Genomic DNA, 17,861 nt, shown 5'->3' on the forward strand with positions numbered 1-17,861 from the left:
CTTTGTTGTGCAAACTTTATTTATTGATTAATTGATTTAAAGACAAAAAAATGTTGAAATTTCCACCCAGTGAAGCACTAGAGGCCGTAATAATGATTTGGCAGCTGTGTGTGAACTGTGGTAGTGTGTGGAAGGTGATTCTAGTATTAATCCCCAGTCTCGTGGACCAGTCTGGACACGGTTTACTTGACTCACACGAATTAGATTACACACGTAATTAGATCAATAACATCTGAATTAGCTCAGGTGCTAACAGCCTCAGGTAACATACTTGCACATCCTGACACACCGGGACTCTAATTGTGAAACAGCCACTAATGTTTAAGTGTTATGTCTGCAGGTAAGTCAATACTTCTGCCGTGTCAATCATCTCATTCAGGATGAGTCGACATACAGATCCACATTCTAAACATTTATTACGTCTAAAACATTTCACACGACTAACAGACTCACTGATGTTGAGGAAGGCTCAGGTGCTCTCTGAGCAGACCTACAGTATCAGTTTCAGCCTGTAGTCAGCCACAGAGCAGGTGGTAACTCCCCCTTCTCTCACTGCTTCCTGCCCCGAGGGTGTGAGCGTCTTTCATAAACCTCCTGCTCGCCTCCACCAGCTCAGTATTTCTTGGACTTCTGTCATTGCCACTTGGACTATACAGATACAGATACAGATAGAGGACTTTTCTCCAGTCATGATCCGGGTTTCTCTGCCCACGTTTGTGTTGCTGTTATTCGCAGTGAGTATTTCCTGTCTTTACAAAATGCTGTGTTTTTCTTTCTGAATAGTTTTTTGATCTGATTTGCTAATTCTCATCACTACTGGACAGTCTATTCACTTTCTATCTAAGTCTGAACTCTAAAGTTAAATTATTTATTAAATTAGTGTTAATAGTAACTAAGTACAATATTTACTGCGCTTAAGTAGATTATTCAGGTATCTGTACTTGAGAATTTGTTTTTCTGACATTTTACTTTTAAATATCTGTACTTTATACTCCTTATATTTAATAAAACAAGGTTGTTACTTCAGTTTGGATGCATTTGAGGGGACTTATTTATTATTTTAATTTAGCATCATTGCGCGCGGCCTTTCCAACATCAAGACTGATTTGAATCTAAATGGATGAGACAGTAACACAGAAAAGATGATTTCTTGGCTAGATGTAACAAGACGAAAATGATGTAAAAGAGGTAAAGATGAAAAAATGTAACAAGACATAACGAGACGACAACAACATGGAAGATGTGGCAACAAGAAAACAATGCAACAGCACAAAAAGACAGAATAAGACAAAAAGCCAGGTAAATGACATAACAGTATGAAAAAGACACGGCAAGACCAAAAACTGTGATTAAGGAAAAAATATAAAAAAGACAAAAAAGACAGAACAAGATGAAAAAAGACATAACAAGACAAAAAACTACTTCAAAGACATAACAAGGTGAAAAAGACATAACAAGACAAAACTTACATAATAAAATGTAATAAGACAAAATTGGCTGAAAAGACAAAAACAACCTAACAAGATAAAAAACCACATACCAAGATGTAAAGAGATAAAACTGATGTAAGAAGATAAAAAATAACATAATAAGATGAAAATGACGTAAGAGACGAAACAGTCTCTACTTTTTATTTTTACACTTTGAGTACATTTCAGAACCTGTACTTCACTTCTACTTGAGTAAAGAAGTTGAATCAGTACTTCTATTTCTACTTCTACTTGAGTTCAGGATGTGTTTACTTCTGCCACCATCAGCATTAAAGCTTTCACTTGAAGTACCTGCCACCTGTTTCTCTCAACAACCATACTGATAAAGAATCTCTTCCGTTTCCAGACAAAATAGTTCCTAGTTAAATGACAGATTTCATTGGACAGATCACCCGTCCTGTTCTTCAAATAAAACATTATGTTTAGTTGTGTTTCCTTCCTCACATCACAGGAGGGTTACCTTATTTGTGTGGATCCTAACAAATAGCTGGCTGCCATGGCAACACACAGGTGGGCTGTGCAGAGGCATGGCGTTACATTTCTCATCCAAAAACCTGGTGTCATCATAACTTTAAGAACTTCTTTACATGAGCTGATGAACTTTGTCAAATCTAAAACCTGTAAACCAGAAATGAATCCGATGGGAATGACAGATGATTTTACATAATTTTATTACACTTAAATACACTGTGCACAGATTCCTTTGCTTTGCATGAAATCGTGGTCTTATTATAATTATGAATTGATCAATAGGTTTCTATTTTATGGATCATAAAAATGCATTATAGGAAAGCACGATAATATCTGAAAGTCTTCAGTATCAACGCAAAATGAGATGATGCTTTAATTTTGCACATGCAATCCAAGTATGTCTGCAGTGTGGAGATTTATGGAGTGTCTGAAATTTTAATTGGCTTTTTTGGAACATATAGAGCAGACACACAACAATACAGGAAGACAACAAGAGGAAAAGGAGAAAGAAAGTAAAAATAATAGAAGTGAAATAGGTGGATATTGTGAGGGTTTACGTGGATAAAAAGAAATACAAGATAATAAGTAAAAGGGACTTATTTGGAGTTAAAGTCGGGAAGGTTCAGGAGGGTTAAATCCAGGCTTAACTAATCAAGATATAAAAAATATGTAACTGAAATCCATTAAAAAATTATTTGAATCATTGATTAATCAGTCAATTATTTTCTCAAATAATCAATTTGTTGTTTGGTCCATAAAATGTCAGAAAATGGTCAAAAGTGTTGATCAAAGCCCAAGGTGATGTCCTCAAGAGTAAAGACCACCAGAAAATCTTCAAAATAAAATCTTTGTCTATCCTGTGTCGTCTTGACATGAATGAGCTCAATTTAAGACCAATATGAGACTTTGATAATTTTCTCTTACTTCTTAAATTCGGCTCATGAGAAACAGCCTTTGTCTCGTCTCAGCCTGAGACTAATAGGAGCGCAGTCTTAAGTTTGTCTCAGTGGTCAAATGAAAGTCTTGTTGCTCCATACAGTTGTCGAGGAGAAACAGATGAGACTTCAAAAGCTCAGAATAAGAAGCTTGTTTATTTTGCACAAGACAAAGACAAGATGATTGTGAGAAACTAAATTTTACTCTGAGTTTTTATTTAGTTTGTAATTTTTTAAAATGATGTTAAATTTTTTTGCTTTTGGTTCAGTTTAGTTTCCTGAGTGGGTTTGTTTCAGTTTAGTTATTATTCTTTTAAAAGGTTTAGTTTCACTTTAGTTTTATTAGTTTCAGAATTTTTTTTTTTTATATATACAATATGGGGAGATATTGGTCAGGGGCAAGATGTCACAGTCATATAGACATTCCAGTCTCGATAAACATAAAAATACAGTTGATTCTTCTTGTCTTTGGTTCACTGGAACTTAAATTAATAGATTATTTCAAACTGGTAGCTCAGAACTTTATTATTACGGCCCCTTAATCCAGTTAATTGGTTATTCTTGGTTTGCACATAACAGAAACGAACATGTAAGAGCTCAGGAGGAGTCGGAGTTTGATTTAGAAGGTCTGCAGAGTTGCCTTGTTATGTTTGAGACACATCCAACAGCGATATAATTTAATGAATTTGTCGAGAAATAGAAAGTTTACTGCAAAATTCCTGACTTTTTTAAACCAAGAAGTGAGACAAGGTGTAGCTAAACCATTTTGTAGCAGATTAAACTAACTTTAAAGGGCCAACATTTTCATAAATAATCGATTTTAAAGACAAAGATGATTATAATAGCATGTTTATACCTATGTTATCAGTAGGTATTGTTAGTTTTAGATTTTGAAGTCTTTTAACACATTTTTAGATTATTAAAAGTTGTGAATTCTTGTCTGGGACAAGGCTGTTTTCTAGCACAGAGCAAGTTTAGAAATGAAAGAAAAATCACCATTAAATATTTCATATCCATAAATCCTTCAAGAACAAATATTATTATTTTAAAAGCTTTTTTTTTTGGTAAGACATGATTTGCCTCATTTCTAAAGAATGATTATAATGTATGCACTGTTGCAAAGGCGGTTTCTTAAAAACCAAGTCAGTAAGTGATGTGTTAATATCTTGATAAAATCTCATGCCAGGAGAAGCAGTAAGAGTTAAAAAAAATGGTCACAAACTTATGAACAAAAGTTTATTTGTATTAGAAATAAGCTCTAAGAATAATCTGCTGACTCTGTGGATCAGTTTATCACCTTCAATATGAAATGAATTAAAGTTTTTCTGTGACACTGTGCACAGACTCCAGTTCAATCTATTTGCTTAGTTTTGCTCAGATTCTGGATGTCTATGAGATCAAATAACATGGTCCATGATCAGACTCATTTTGATCCCTAAAGTAATAACTGAAGGAATATTTTTCACTTCCATCCACTGAGCCTACCGTGAATGTTTGGAGGCCCACTGGCGAGGCCCCCCCCGTGCTACAGGTGTTATGATGGACTAATCCATCTCTAATTTGACTGACTGATTACAGTGATGTTTTTCATCTTTCAGTTTATTACCATGCTTTTTTTTTATGTTGCTGACTGAAACCAAGACTAGAGTTTTAGAGATGTCTGCACTCGGCTTGTGGTGCTCGAAGCACTAAAAGATACCTTTAAAAATTTACAACCAGCGTCTCTTTCCTGCTTACAACAAGATCTACAGATTATCTTGAGTAATCAGGTTATGATTTTTGGAAAGAGACTCTGGTTTTTGAATTTTTCAAATGTATTTCTTCAGTGCTTTGAGCACCAAAGCCGAGCGCCATTTCACCTAATTATACTTGAGAGAAGGCAGACATCTCTACAGCCAGTGTCTCCAAAAATCTGCTCAAAACTCACACCAAAACATCTAGATGGATAAATAGCACTTGCATTTTTGCTTTTGGGGTGAACTATCCCTTTAACTGTTTTATACTGCGGCTGAAAGAGCCCAACGCACTGAAACACAGAAAAACAGACAAAACAAATGAAGAAAATATCCTAATCAATCAACACATCGGCCGCATTTAGAAAAAATCACACACGAAACACTTGTCATGGTTTGTGACTCTGTAAAGTGACCACAGCTCACAGGACCTCACAGAGTTTTGATGGTTTGTGAGGAGATCTAGTGTTTATGGTGGATGTGAACCTTTACTGTCCTGACAACAGTGTTGCAAGATTGCCTGTGGTTTTAATTATTATCATGTAGTCATTATTAGAGCAGAAATATCCAGAGGTGGTAAAATCAAACATCGTAATGATAAAGAGATAACTTCAGCTCTGATGGTTAAAATCTTGCACATCCCACAGTGAGGAGGAGCAGGACTGAGGTTCTGGTGCTGATGAAATTAAAAAAAAATTAATTTCTAATGAAGCTGCTTTGACAACCATGGCCACAAGATGGCAGTGAAGGACCTGAACATGTCAAATCAAAGAGCTTTGTTGACAGTGCAAGACAGGAGAGCTGTCTGACTTCCCTGGTGGAAGGGTGTGGCAGCTTTTTGTTTTTTTTTTATTATTTTGCATAGGTAACACACACTATGAGGACGTGTGTCCTGCCATGTACAAACACCCTGAGACACCATAATAAAAGACTGAGAAGAAGAACTAAAGCAGGAGTGAACACCACACCTTTACACACTGAGATACTAAAGTGACAGAGGAATGCAGTTAAATAAACATAAGTTTAGTAAGAGTTTTATTAGCAAATGATTGGTGGTAAAGGAGAAGTCATTAAATGATTTTCTTATTTCTGACCACCTGATTGGAGCACACTTTTATTTGAAATATTTCACAGAAGTATCATTTATTAAGTTATACATTTAATTATGTTTTTGAGCGATACTTTGGTAACTTTTTATGACAGTACATCAGTTTATGGGCTCCACAGACGTCTTCAAATGACTGGTTTTGTCTACTATGGTGGACTGGTTTGTTCACTATGATAAGAAAAAAGGTTAAAGTGTTTGTGAAGCAGGAAATAGATATAATGTAGGAAGACCTGTAAAATATAACACCGTTAACTAATTATTATTATTATTATTATTATTATTATTATTATTATTATTATTATTATTATAGGACAGACTAGTACAGAACAAAACAAAACAGAAAAAGACAGAGAAAAAATAAAATTCAAATAAAAAATAAATTATAAATGATATTGTAAAGCTTTAAAAGGCATGTGTGATGGTAATTATAAGAATCACATTATATTAGGCAATTACCTGCTTTAAAAAATACCACTACTACTACAACTAATAGAATAAGAATAAGAAAAATAAGAAATAAATAATACATGAAAATACATGCAAACATAACAAAATAAATATTTTGTGACCAATATTTAGAAGTGTTGGCTGTTGCATTATGGAGAGGGTTTGGGAGCACTGATGTCACCACCAGCAGGTGGAGCTGAAGATGAGGGTTTATAATTGTGTGTCCATATGCTGATTTGTGTTATTATATTGATATATATATATATATATATATATATATATATATATATATATATTGATAAACTGGATCCATTAACATTTTAATTAATTCTAACAAATATTTATATCTAAATAATAATTACTATTATTATAAATAAGAATTTTAGGTTCTCAAATATTCTTTGAATTTGTGTTTCTTTGCGTTGGACAAACAATTGGAAGATGTTTTTCACTTATCTTTGTAAGGTAGCTTATAGTAAGATAGAACTTTTCCCCCCTCTTTTTGACAGTGTATCTAAAGAGTTATCAAGTTTAAAATACTGCAGTTCTCTCAGCCATCAAAGATTTGCATTCTTTAGGGTTGACTGTAGAGATAACATCTGAGATGAGTCATTCAGATCATGTGTGTCTTCTTTGTGTTCAGTCAGTGTTCAGTTTTTCATACATGTCATGCGTCTGATGAGTAAGACTTTCTGCTCACCTCTGATTCGTCAGAGATGTGAGGCCACTCCCTTCTGTTTTTCCCATCTTACCCTCTCTCTCACCGTGACATGTCTGTGCACTGACTGAACAGGTAAGGCCTAGTGAGAGTCCTGTGAACACTATCAGCTACGCAGCACCTGATAGGTGGAGGCTTTTACACACACTTCTTTAAAATCACAAGGTTGTTCTGCTCTGCACGTACAAAGATCAACCTGTCTGAAAGTATGATATAGGTCAACACGTTCTATACCTTGTCTCGTCACTATAAAATATTACTTTCCCTCATTGAGGCTTCCGGTAACCTCGGGCCGCAGACGCGACGGATTCCGCCATATTGCTCAGTCATTTCCTTGGCGGTAAATATTTGTGAATTTAAGCAGCAGAGCTTCTGAAAGACCTCTAACGGTTGTTTGTTTGGCTTATTGTGTTCAAATATCAACTGTCTTTCTCCAAAATGCTCACCCCACCTTTAAGTGAAAACTGTACCAGTTCTACTAAATAAACATTTCTGCACTGTAAAATGATCCTGATGCACTATTTTTGTACTTTCTGGCACGGCTGTATGCTTTGCTGGGATCTGGGATGTCAATCCTTTAATGACATGCAGATGACTGTAGATCAGAGTGTCAGGCAAGGGTTCAATGTGAATTAATTACATCTGTTGCATTACAGCTCCTGGCTGTCACTGAGGTGAAGGCCAAGTCTGTAGACACTCTGGTACGAAAAAGAAGAGAATGGATCGTCCCTCCAAGGCCACTGAATGAAAATGAAGACTACACTGGATACAAATTTATTGCCAAGGTGAGTTGCTGATCTTTAATTCACTTTAAACCTATAGATGATAGATGGTCAGGTCTTACTGTGGACTGAGGAATCATTTGGGAGGCTGAAAATATTACAAGCAGGACAGAGTGTCTCAAGTAGCTGATATGTGATTTCACTTTATTTTACAATACAGTTCCATTGTGACGTGTCCCTAACTACTCTCTAATTTAGTCTATTAAGAGGCTGACAAAGGGTCTAATACTGGTTTTGAATTTTTTAAATATATGTTTTTGGTGTTTTGAGCTTCGGTCTGCCCCTGGCTCTCTCCCCCAAAACTCCCTAGCTCTCAGGAGGCGTATGTCGGCTCTGTGCCTCGGCTCTGCCCCTGGTCCCCTCCACACTTGTATTCTCATAGAAATACTGACTAATAAAGAACATAGTATTTCTAGTTTTGTCTAATTTGACATGTCCAGTGTGTTCTCATCCCAGCTCGTCACATAACCACGAAATGTCACAGCCCCTCGGTATCTGATGCAAATATTTCTTATTTTGTGTTTTGTTTTGGTGCAGTGAACTGATCATATCTTCTGTTTTCTGTTTCAGATTCGATCAGACTTTGAGGATGACTATGAAATCGACTACTCTCTTGAAGGCCCTGGCGCAAACCAGCCGCCCTTCCACGTGTTTGTAGTTGATCGTAAAACTGGACTAATTCGTGTGACCAAAGTCCTTGACAGGGAGGAAATTGCTATGTACAATGTGAGTGATACATGACAGACTCTGTTCTATTCTACTGTACCTTTTTTTTCTTACTTTGTTGTTATTTTTCTCTTGCTATGATTTAGTAATTGTTGATGATCCTGAATTTTCTGTTTTAGCTGTCAGGTATTGCTACAAGGAAAGATGGCAAGGAGGTAGAGAAAAAAATTGAAATACGAATCAAGGTTGTGGACGAAAATGACAACCCTCCAGTGTTTGGAGTCACCCAGATCGGGGAAGTGAATGAGCGCAGTGCTACAAGTTAGTATTATTCTTTTGTTCACAATTCTCTCAAATATATAAAACATTGTTGTTTCGTGTATGCAAAGTTATCTAGTTGTTGCCTCTATCAATGTTTGCTGCTTAAGGACACAGTCAGCATGTGTAGGGGAGGACACGGGCAGATTTAGATTGTGCATGTGAACAGTTTAGGAACTTTTGAGCCATTCATTAGTACTTGTGTACTTCCCATTTGTTCTTAGGTAAAATCAAACAAAATGTAAAAATGCCCTAGACCACACGCTCGCCAATATGCACAAACACACACAACCTAACAAGAGAAACCTCTCCAATGTTGCTTTAAAACGCTCATTCGTGTCTGTTAAATTGTTTTCTTTTTGCTGCACGTTTCTTTCCTGCTTCTTTCTTTCCGTTTTTTTCCCTTCTTTTTTTCAGTTCAGTGTTATTTGACAAATGTCGGTGGCTTTTCAGTTTGTGGTTTGTACATGGTACTTAAGTCAGCCGCCCCTATAAAAAAAATCTCAAAGAAACATAAAAAAAACACAGGATTATTTTCATACTTGACAACCTTGAGAGGATTTCCACACCAATAAATCTGAGCATCAGAGACTTTGTTTCCTGTATTCTGGCGACTCTTAAAGAATGAAAGTAACAAACCAATAAGTACATTGCAATAACACTTTTATTTTAAATACTTTTCATTTTTCTCTCAGGAAAGAGTACGGAGCAATTTGCCCCTCTAGTGTGACCTTGCTGTGGCCTAAAGTTCTTTTTAATTCATTTTTTTTTTTTCCCCTGTCCCCAAAAGAAAATTGACGGAGCAATTTTTTTCAATTTCTTTCCTTGAAAACCTTTCTTAAGAAAGAGAAATTCTCCTTAGGAAGTCTGGCTCGGTGTAGCGGGTTTGCTGTCTGGTTGGAAACGGCAGACCTTTAGAGTTTGTACATACATGTGCATAGCATGTACATACATTAACATTAATAAACTCTTAATGACTGTTTCATTTACAGTGACTGCAGTTATGAAAGTAACTGCAACTGATGCTGATGAACCAGGGAATGACAACTCTAAGATTGTCTATTCCATTGTGAGCCAGAATCCGGCTCATAACATGTTCAGTATCCACAGAGATGGGACCGTCTACGTCAGAAGTCCTGACCTGGATAGAGAGGTATATATAAGACCTTTTCCACTGGATCAAATCGTGGTGGATGTGTGTGAGGAAAATTCACCATTAAATTCATCAGCTAACCCAATCACCAGTCACATTCAGTCAAGAAGATGCTGACAAGTTGATAACAACAGGGTGGAGTCTTGACCCTCCTAATAACTTGCCTATTCAATCACTTTAGATATTTGTCTGAAAGATACAGCACAGCCTTGAGTCCCTGCTTTAAATCTGGGTGACTTTTGACAGCTGAGACAGTCATTCGGTAGCTGTAAATCTTGTCCAGCATGCACCCATACAGCAAATATTACTAACCTTTTCATTTCTGTTTTTCTGCTGTTTTCTGCTTACAGACAACAGATAAGTACACTCTGATAGTTCAAGGTAAAGACTTAGACGGCAGAGAAGGCGGAAACACCGGAACCGGCACTGTTATCATCAATGTCCTAGATGTGAACGACCACGCTCCCACCTTGGAAAAAACAGAGGTAGTTTCCTTTCATCATATTGCTGCATGTAGAAATGGTTTCCCTGAGGGTTTGCATGATTTAAAAGTTTCGTTTCAATGAGAAAAAAAAGGCTCATGTTACAGATGACCCATTAAAGTCAAACGCTAATTGATTCATGTGTTGTTTTTTATTTGCAGTATGAGGGCAGCATTGAGGAGAACACAAAGGATGTGGAGGTGATGAGACTCAAAACAAAGGACCTGGACCTGAAGGGCACAGACAACTGGAAGGTTGTGTTTGACATCATCAGAGGCAACGAGGCGGGGTACTTCAGCATTAAAACAGACCCCAAGACCAACGAGGGCATCCTAATGCTCGACAAGGTACTGCTGAATGAGCAACATGGAAGTGTTTCTACAATTCTAAGTGAGAAGAAATATACTGTATGTGTTGGTCTCCCAGTATTTTGTGGAAAACATGATCACAAAAATTAAAAAAGTAACTTGACCATCATGAAAGGAATGGGTGTAGGCATGACCAGACATAAAGTGGACAGTAAGTGACGCTGTACCCACAGGTGTCAGGGAGCAATAATAGTTCAGTCACAAAATGGTAGACCATGCAAACTCCCAGTGCAGATGCCATCAAGTGCCTCATTCGTTGCATAACTCACTTTACACGTATGCCTCTGGAAGTGACATTAGCACATGATCTCTGCATTGGGGCTGTTTTTCAGGGTTTGGGCAAGGCCTCTTAGTTCCAGTGAACGATCCTATTATTGTGACAGGATATATTTTAGCCAATATGGTGCTTTGTACTTTGTTCCTTGTGACTGTGCCCCTGTATACAAAGCAAGGTCCATGCAGACATTATTACTTAGTCTGAGGATGAACGTGATTGGCCTGACCTTAATCCCACTGAGGAGACATTAGAACACTGATCCCGATACAGGTCTTCTTGTCCAGCATCTGACTGATGTCACAAATTCTATTTTGGCTAAATGGGCAAAAATTCCCACAGACACAATCCAGAATCTTGTGAAAAGCCTTCCCAGAAAAGTCTCTGTTATAACCACACAGGGTTATCCAACTCTGTAGTAATGCCCATGGTTCTACAATGGGATGTCCAACAGGAATTATAAGGAATTTATTGAAGGATAGACAGAAACAAAAACAAGGCATTCAGAAAAAACAGCATTACATAACAAACATATGCAAACATCTAGCTCACCGTCTCCCCCCGAGTAGCATATATTAAACACAGTGTCTGCCTTTCAGTCCATCATTTAACTGTGTTCATTATTTGTATGTGCTATTTTACAGGAGGTGGATTATGAAGATGTGAAGGAACTCGATCTCGGAATAATTGTGCGAAACAAGGTTCCACTATATGATGGATCTGACGGAATTAGTGCAGCTGATATAGGTTTGGGAGGAGGAGTGGGTGGAGCCACTGGTGCAGGCAGTGCAAGTGGTTCAAGCAGTGCAAGTGGTGCAAGTGGTACAAGTGGTTCAAGCGGTGCCGGTGGTGCAACCGGTACCAGTGGTGCCACTGGTGCCACCGGTGCCACCGGTGCCACCGGTGCCACCGGTGCAGGCAGTGGAACTGGAGGATCACCGTGGCACAATCCCAAAATCAAAACCTATCCAGTCAAAATCAACGTGAAGAATCAACCTGAGGGGCCAAAGTTTGACCCTAAAGTCAAAGCTATTCCCATCTCAGAGGGAGACACCATCGACATTCAGACGGTTATTTCCAAATACCCTGCAATAGATGGAGACACTGGAGAAACAGCTAAGAATGTCAAGTCAGTACACAAACACACTTACATGAAAGTCTCTGCAGTTAAAACTAGTGTCATCTTAACTTTAATGATATCAACTGACCCAAGCTTATTTCTGCTGCAGGTACGCCAAGGGTTCAGACCCTGGCAACTGGCTAATCATCGATCCAGATACAGCTGAGATCAGACTGAACAAGCAACCTGACAGAGAATCTCCATTCCTGGTCAATGGGACATATTTCGCTAAAGTGCTGTGCATGTCTGAAGGTACAGTTTTCCCTTATGTATCTTCTCAAGCCTCAAGGTTATGAGATTTTTTTTTTTTTTTTTTTTTACCCAAGAGTTTACCTGCTAGTGACCATCAACATCTGCCACAAATGCAGTGGAAATATAGATGCTGATTTTCAGTATCTTGTGTACAGCAGAGGGGAAAATTGGGTTATCAATGAGCTGGATATAGAGTAAATGTAAAAATTCTAATTTGCTAAGGGCAGGACAAGGTAAGGTGAAATAATCTATATGCACCCATGTTAAGGTTGTATGACTTGCAGACTGCAAACAGACTGCACAAATGTCCAGAGGTCAAATTTACATAAAAAATTGAAGAAAATTAGATTCGCCTTAAATCAGTGGGCCCTATCTTACGCTGATCTAAAGCACAAGTGGCAAGTGCGAAGCGCAATGGATTTGGATGGATTATTCAAGGTGTGTCCAAATCCATATTTGCTGTCTTGTGCCAGGGGCGGGAGTGATATTTCGCCCTGCCCCGCCCTTTGCGCCACCAGCGCAAAGCAGGATAGACCTATCAGATGTGCCCAAGTGCCCTCATTAATTCACAGGCGAGTTTAGACTGAACATGCAATAAACCAATCAGAAAGTCAGCTCTCATCACCTTTAAGAGGAAAGTGGAAGCAGCGCAAGCAGAGGCAGCATGATGGCGGATTTACCAGGAGGAAACAAAGAGAAAAGATTTTTAAAGTGAGGAGACAGATCTCCTGTTTCAAGGAGTGAAAGCATGAGAGCACACAATATATGGAGACAGCAGGACGTCTCCATCTCCTTGAAATTGTGTTGTATTTTAGAATGACTGAATTATCATCATCATAAAAAAAAGAAGGCGTGGCCGGTGTAATTTTGCATGCTTCAAACTTCAGAAACTCTCTCTGAGGAGCGAGGATGGGAGGAGGAGATGAGGATTACGTGGATTATGCAGCTCTGCTGGCTGAGGAGCAGGGAGAGAGATGGTGCAGTAGAGAGGGGAGGCGAACCGATCCAGTCTAGCTGAGAAGGTTCCCGGTTCCGCTGGCCCACCTGAGCCACGTGGAGGAGCAGTTCTTCTACCCCTCTCCCACGTAATCCTCATCTCCTCCTCCCATCCTCGCTCCTCAGAGAGAGTTTCTGAAGTTTGAAGCATGCAAAATTACACCGGCCACGCCTTCTTTTTTTTCTTCATGGTTAGACCTCCCGCCCACAGCGGCACAGACCCAGCGCAAGTGCATTTGCTATTTTACACACATGGCAAAAATGGCACTTGCACTGGTGTAAGATAGCAAAACTACTTGCTCTGGAGGCCCAAGGGCTTTGCACCGGGTTTAAGATAGGGCCCTGAGAGTGTCATGAGATCCCGCCACTATCAAGGAAAACAGCTGTGTAGACTTGTCGTCCACCAGCAGGGGGAGCGGGTGTGTCTCTGAATTTGTATGTTAAGAGTAGAAATAGAAACAAAAGGAAATGCTGAATGATCTGTTCTTGTATCTGTTTTTCCAACAGACATGCCTGGTAAAACAGCCACTGGCACCATAGCCATCCAGGTGGAAGACTTCAATGACCACTGCCCAACCCTGATCAGTAAGGTCCAGCATATGTGTACCGAGCAAGGTTCTGTGGTTGTGAATGCCACAGATGAGGATGCTTACCCCAACGGAGCTCCTTTTAACTATGAGATCATCCCAGAGGGCACCAAGGGCAAATGGCGTGTGGAGCGTGTCAGTGGTGAGGAGAATCCTGTTAATTATTTAAGAGTTATGGGAGATAGATAGATAGATAGATAGATAGATAGATAGATAGATAGATAGATAGATAGATAGATAGATAGATAGAAGTTTTATCTTAAATCCAGAATACTATTAAGTTAAGACTAAAGCATATTGATTGTCTACAATTTTCATATCTTTGTCTTGTTGCTGGCAGAGACTGCAGCTGTCCTGAGGGCTGAGGAATCCATGTGGCCTGGGCTCTATGAGGTGGTACTTGTGGTGAAAGACCAGCAGGGAGAATTCTGTTCAGAACCACAGAAAGTGACAGTTCACATTTGTACCTGTGAGGATGGAGTGAAGTGTGGAAGATTTGGCCCCGCTGGTCAGACTGACTCCAGAAAAGCAGAGCTTGGACCTGCAGGCATTGGACTGCTACTACTGGGTGCACTGCTTTTACTGCGTAAGTATGATATGATGCTCATTTTGGTTAGGGTTAGGCAATAAACGTGCTTGGTGAGGTTAAGTAAAAGATCATGGTTTGGCTTTAAAGTTCACCTATGTAACATAACTGATGAACATTATGTAACTTATTAGGAAATCCACATAAACTTTTGGTTTCACATGGGAGATGAACCCCGATCTCCTGGGTGAACGTTTGTTTGATCCATCCACTCATCCCAACCTCCTTCATACCAGGACTTTCTTACTCTTCATTCTATGTCCCCTGACTGACGGCACAATGCTATAGAGGTGCCTTCAAAAATGATGCTACAGGGCTACCTACAGGGTCATAGTTTGAAACATAGGGGCATTAACCAAGCTGCTGTGACACAAGGAAACAGTAGTTGTGGTGGGAAATCAAATTAAATAAAATCCCAATCTTTAAATTGCCCTAGTTTCATTTAAGGCAAAGTCTGAGAACTCTTAAGTTTTAGATTTGATTGTGGGTCTGACCAGCACGTGGCAGTTGTCCAATGTGTCAACACTCTCAGGAGGCCAGCCTGTTAGATAAGTCAAAAAAGTTACACAACTTACATCAGAGTGGTTTTAGAAATGTCCAGTGTTGCTAACAAAGAAGTACATGGTTGCCTGTTACAGGAGAAGACATAACCACACTTTATTGTACCAAATAAATTGAAACTGGCCCTCCTTTTTTGGAGGACCCCACCACCACTGCAGTCCTCACATCACACTTTGGGAGACATTACATTTGACTAAAACCATGGTGTTGTTTTTACAGTCATCCCTCTGTTACTGCTCTTCTGCCAATGTGGGGGGCTTGCGGGTATGCCGGGGAACTTTGCTGAGATGCCCTTCGACACCAAATCACACCTCATTAACTACCACACTGAGGGTCAGGGAGAGAACACGGTAAGATATTTACTTTTTAAGTATGACCACCACTGTTGCGGAAAGTTGCCATAAATACTATCATGCATTATTTTTGACTGCTGGGCAGAAGAATAATCATTGACTCTGCTCTAACATTTGGATCATTGGTCTGTGACAGGAGGTGCCAATAATTAACATGCCAACACAACAGGTGGATATGGGCATGGCGCGCATGGTAGAAATGGTACCCATCGGAGCTATGGACTATGTAAAGAATTCCACCACTTCCATTGATGGGATGAATGGGGCTATTTATCAAGATGGTTTTTCAGTTGCCCAAGGAGAAGGGACATGGGGGACAATAAACCGCTCATTCGGCAGAGGCATGTACTCTCAGTTTGAGGGCAGAGAATCAAGAGTAGGTGGAAGTCTTTTTGATGGCATGGCTCTGCCAGACCATTTCTTGGGACAGTACTACACTCAGGTGAGGAGTCATTCAAATAATTCTACTCTTTGTTTTCTGTGACACATAGCAGGCTCTGGAAATAATTAAACATGCCCAAAAAATTACTCAGTCAACAAAGCGGTAACCTTGGTAATGATTCCCTTTTCTATTTCAACAGAAAGCGGCCAGTGGAAATGAGAACCTTGGAGTGAAGGACAGTCTTTTGGTTTATGACAATGAGGGCCAGGGCTCCCCTGCTGGCTCAGTCGGCTGCTGCAGCCTCCTGGAGTCTGACAACGACCTGCAGTTTCTGGATGACCTCGGGCCAAAGTTCAAGACCCTGGCTGAGGTATGTGGAGGCAAGAAGATCACAACTGAAGTCAAAAAAACGTTCACTCCTCCCTCTGTCTCCATCAACACTCAGAGCTCCATCAAACCAGTGTTCACTCCTCCTCCTGCTGCCTCCATCAACTCTCAGAGCTCAACATCAAGTGTGGTGACTACCCAAAAGCTACCCCCTCCATCCCAGCTGCAGATGACCATGGACAAAAAAGTGGAGACTGTGGTCAAGGAGACATCTGAGCATTCTCAGATGGTGAATGAAAGCATGGCCACAATGAAACAAGGGATGACTACAGTGAATACGATGAATACAGGGATGGTAAATCAAGGCCAGGTGCTCCTGCTACCGCAACAGCAGCCTGTCTACTATACCACCACCCCTGTGATGCAGCCAGCGCACTACATAGTCCAGCCACAAGTTCAGAATACCATGCTGCTGGCTGAGGCACCAGCCACCAACCTGCAGGGCATGGTGCTGGTTAATGGCACCCAGACCACACCTGCCCAAGGTGTGGTCATTCAGGGGCAGACACTGATGTCCAGCGGACAAGCTCAGGGCCCAGGCATGATGCTGGTGGGAAATAGTGGTATTCAGGGGAGCAACCTGATCCACGCTGGAAACATCTCTGGCTCTCAGACCATGATGGTTGTGGAGGGCAACGTCCCACCAGGATCACTGAAAGTGCTGAAGGGGAGCAACGCCACCCTTGTGAAAGGAGGCACTCTACCGGCAAGGGGACTTTCAGGATCTCAGAAAGTCCTGGTTGTCGGAGGGCCAGTAAGCAATGGGCAGCTTGTCCAGGAGGCAGGAGGCCTATCCCAGAAAAATGATATCTCTGGATCTCAAAGAGTCCTCTCTAGCAAGGGCAACACATCTGTTGGCTCTAGGAGCGTGGTGAGTTCATCTACCACCACAGTGAGCACAACCCCCACCTACCGCAAGGTGGTGGCACAGGAGTCAAGACAAATTTCCTCTTAAGGGATTCTAAGGACAGCAAAAGAAAAATACATAAACTTTTCAGCAATGCGAATGAAACCGTTACTGTGGTCTGGTCCATGTGGTGATGGGATGCTTGTGGGACTCAACTAATGCAGCTAATGGAGATAGGTTTCCCATACTCGTTCCTTCAAAAGACAATACCTTTTTTAAAAAAAAGCTTGTCAATCCCAGGCTCTCTTCAAACAATGCCCTTGAAAAGGACATTACTGTAGTCCAAACAAGGAAGGGGAAGATAAATTAATTAAATGTAAACAGAAAAAGTGAACGGTCAGCGAACAGTCCGGAATTATCTCAGCTGACTTATCTAGTGACTTTACCCTACCCCTATGTCTACTGCTATGGAGCTGGCTTGGGCACAAAGCACTGCAGTATAGCTATGTACAGATGTCCCCCTCCCTCTACTTTTTTTAAAAAAATGTCTTGTATAGAAACACTTTTTTTGTGCACTTTTGCCTTCTCTTTCTTCACATCTCTCTGAAATGATGCACAATCATGTTCAGTATACCGGTAATGTTTCAGTCTTCAGTAAAAGTGTATGTGGTTTTTCATCAATAAAAGACAAAAAATACTTGTTTTTGGAAAATACTGGATTTGGTAGATCATTTTTGTGATGATTAAGTTGTTATATATCACCTATAGCAGTCATCAGTAATGGGCTAATATTCTCTTATTTCAAACAGTGGCTAAGGAAGCCACAGTGAAGAAACTGGTCAATA

The 17,861-nt window shown here is 39.9% G+C and overlaps 1 protein-coding gene across 1 annotated transcript; it reads left to right on the forward strand.

The window, feature by feature from the left end:
• Positions 1-633: 633 nt before the first annotated feature.
• LOC146323480 (desmoglein-2.1-like) lies at positions 634-17,151 on the forward strand. The gene is made up of 14 exons (XM_084722461.1): positions 634-734; positions 7,559-7,687; positions 8,255-8,410; positions 8,530-8,671; positions 9,661-9,821; positions 10,172-10,306; positions 10,465-10,650; positions 11,590-12,074; positions 12,175-12,317; positions 13,821-14,042; positions 14,241-14,486; positions 15,267-15,397; positions 15,537-15,842; positions 15,982-17,151. The coding sequence occupies exons 1-14, from the start codon at positions 690-692 to the stop codon at positions 17,122-17,124; spliced, it is 3,630 nt and encodes a 1,209-aa protein (XP_084578587.1). The 5' UTR covers positions 634-689; the 3' UTR covers positions 17,125-17,151.
• Positions 17,152-17,861: the final 710 nt, after the last annotated feature.

The sequence above is a fragment of the Lutjanus erythropterus genome, chromosome 7 (assembly GCF_056507025.1).
Source record: "Lutjanus erythropterus isolate fLutEry1 chromosome 7, fLutEry1.hap2, whole genome shotgun sequence".
In the NCBI taxonomy this organism is placed as follows: Eukaryota; Metazoa; Chordata; class Actinopteri; order Lutjaniformes; family Lutjanidae; genus Lutjanus; species Lutjanus erythropterus.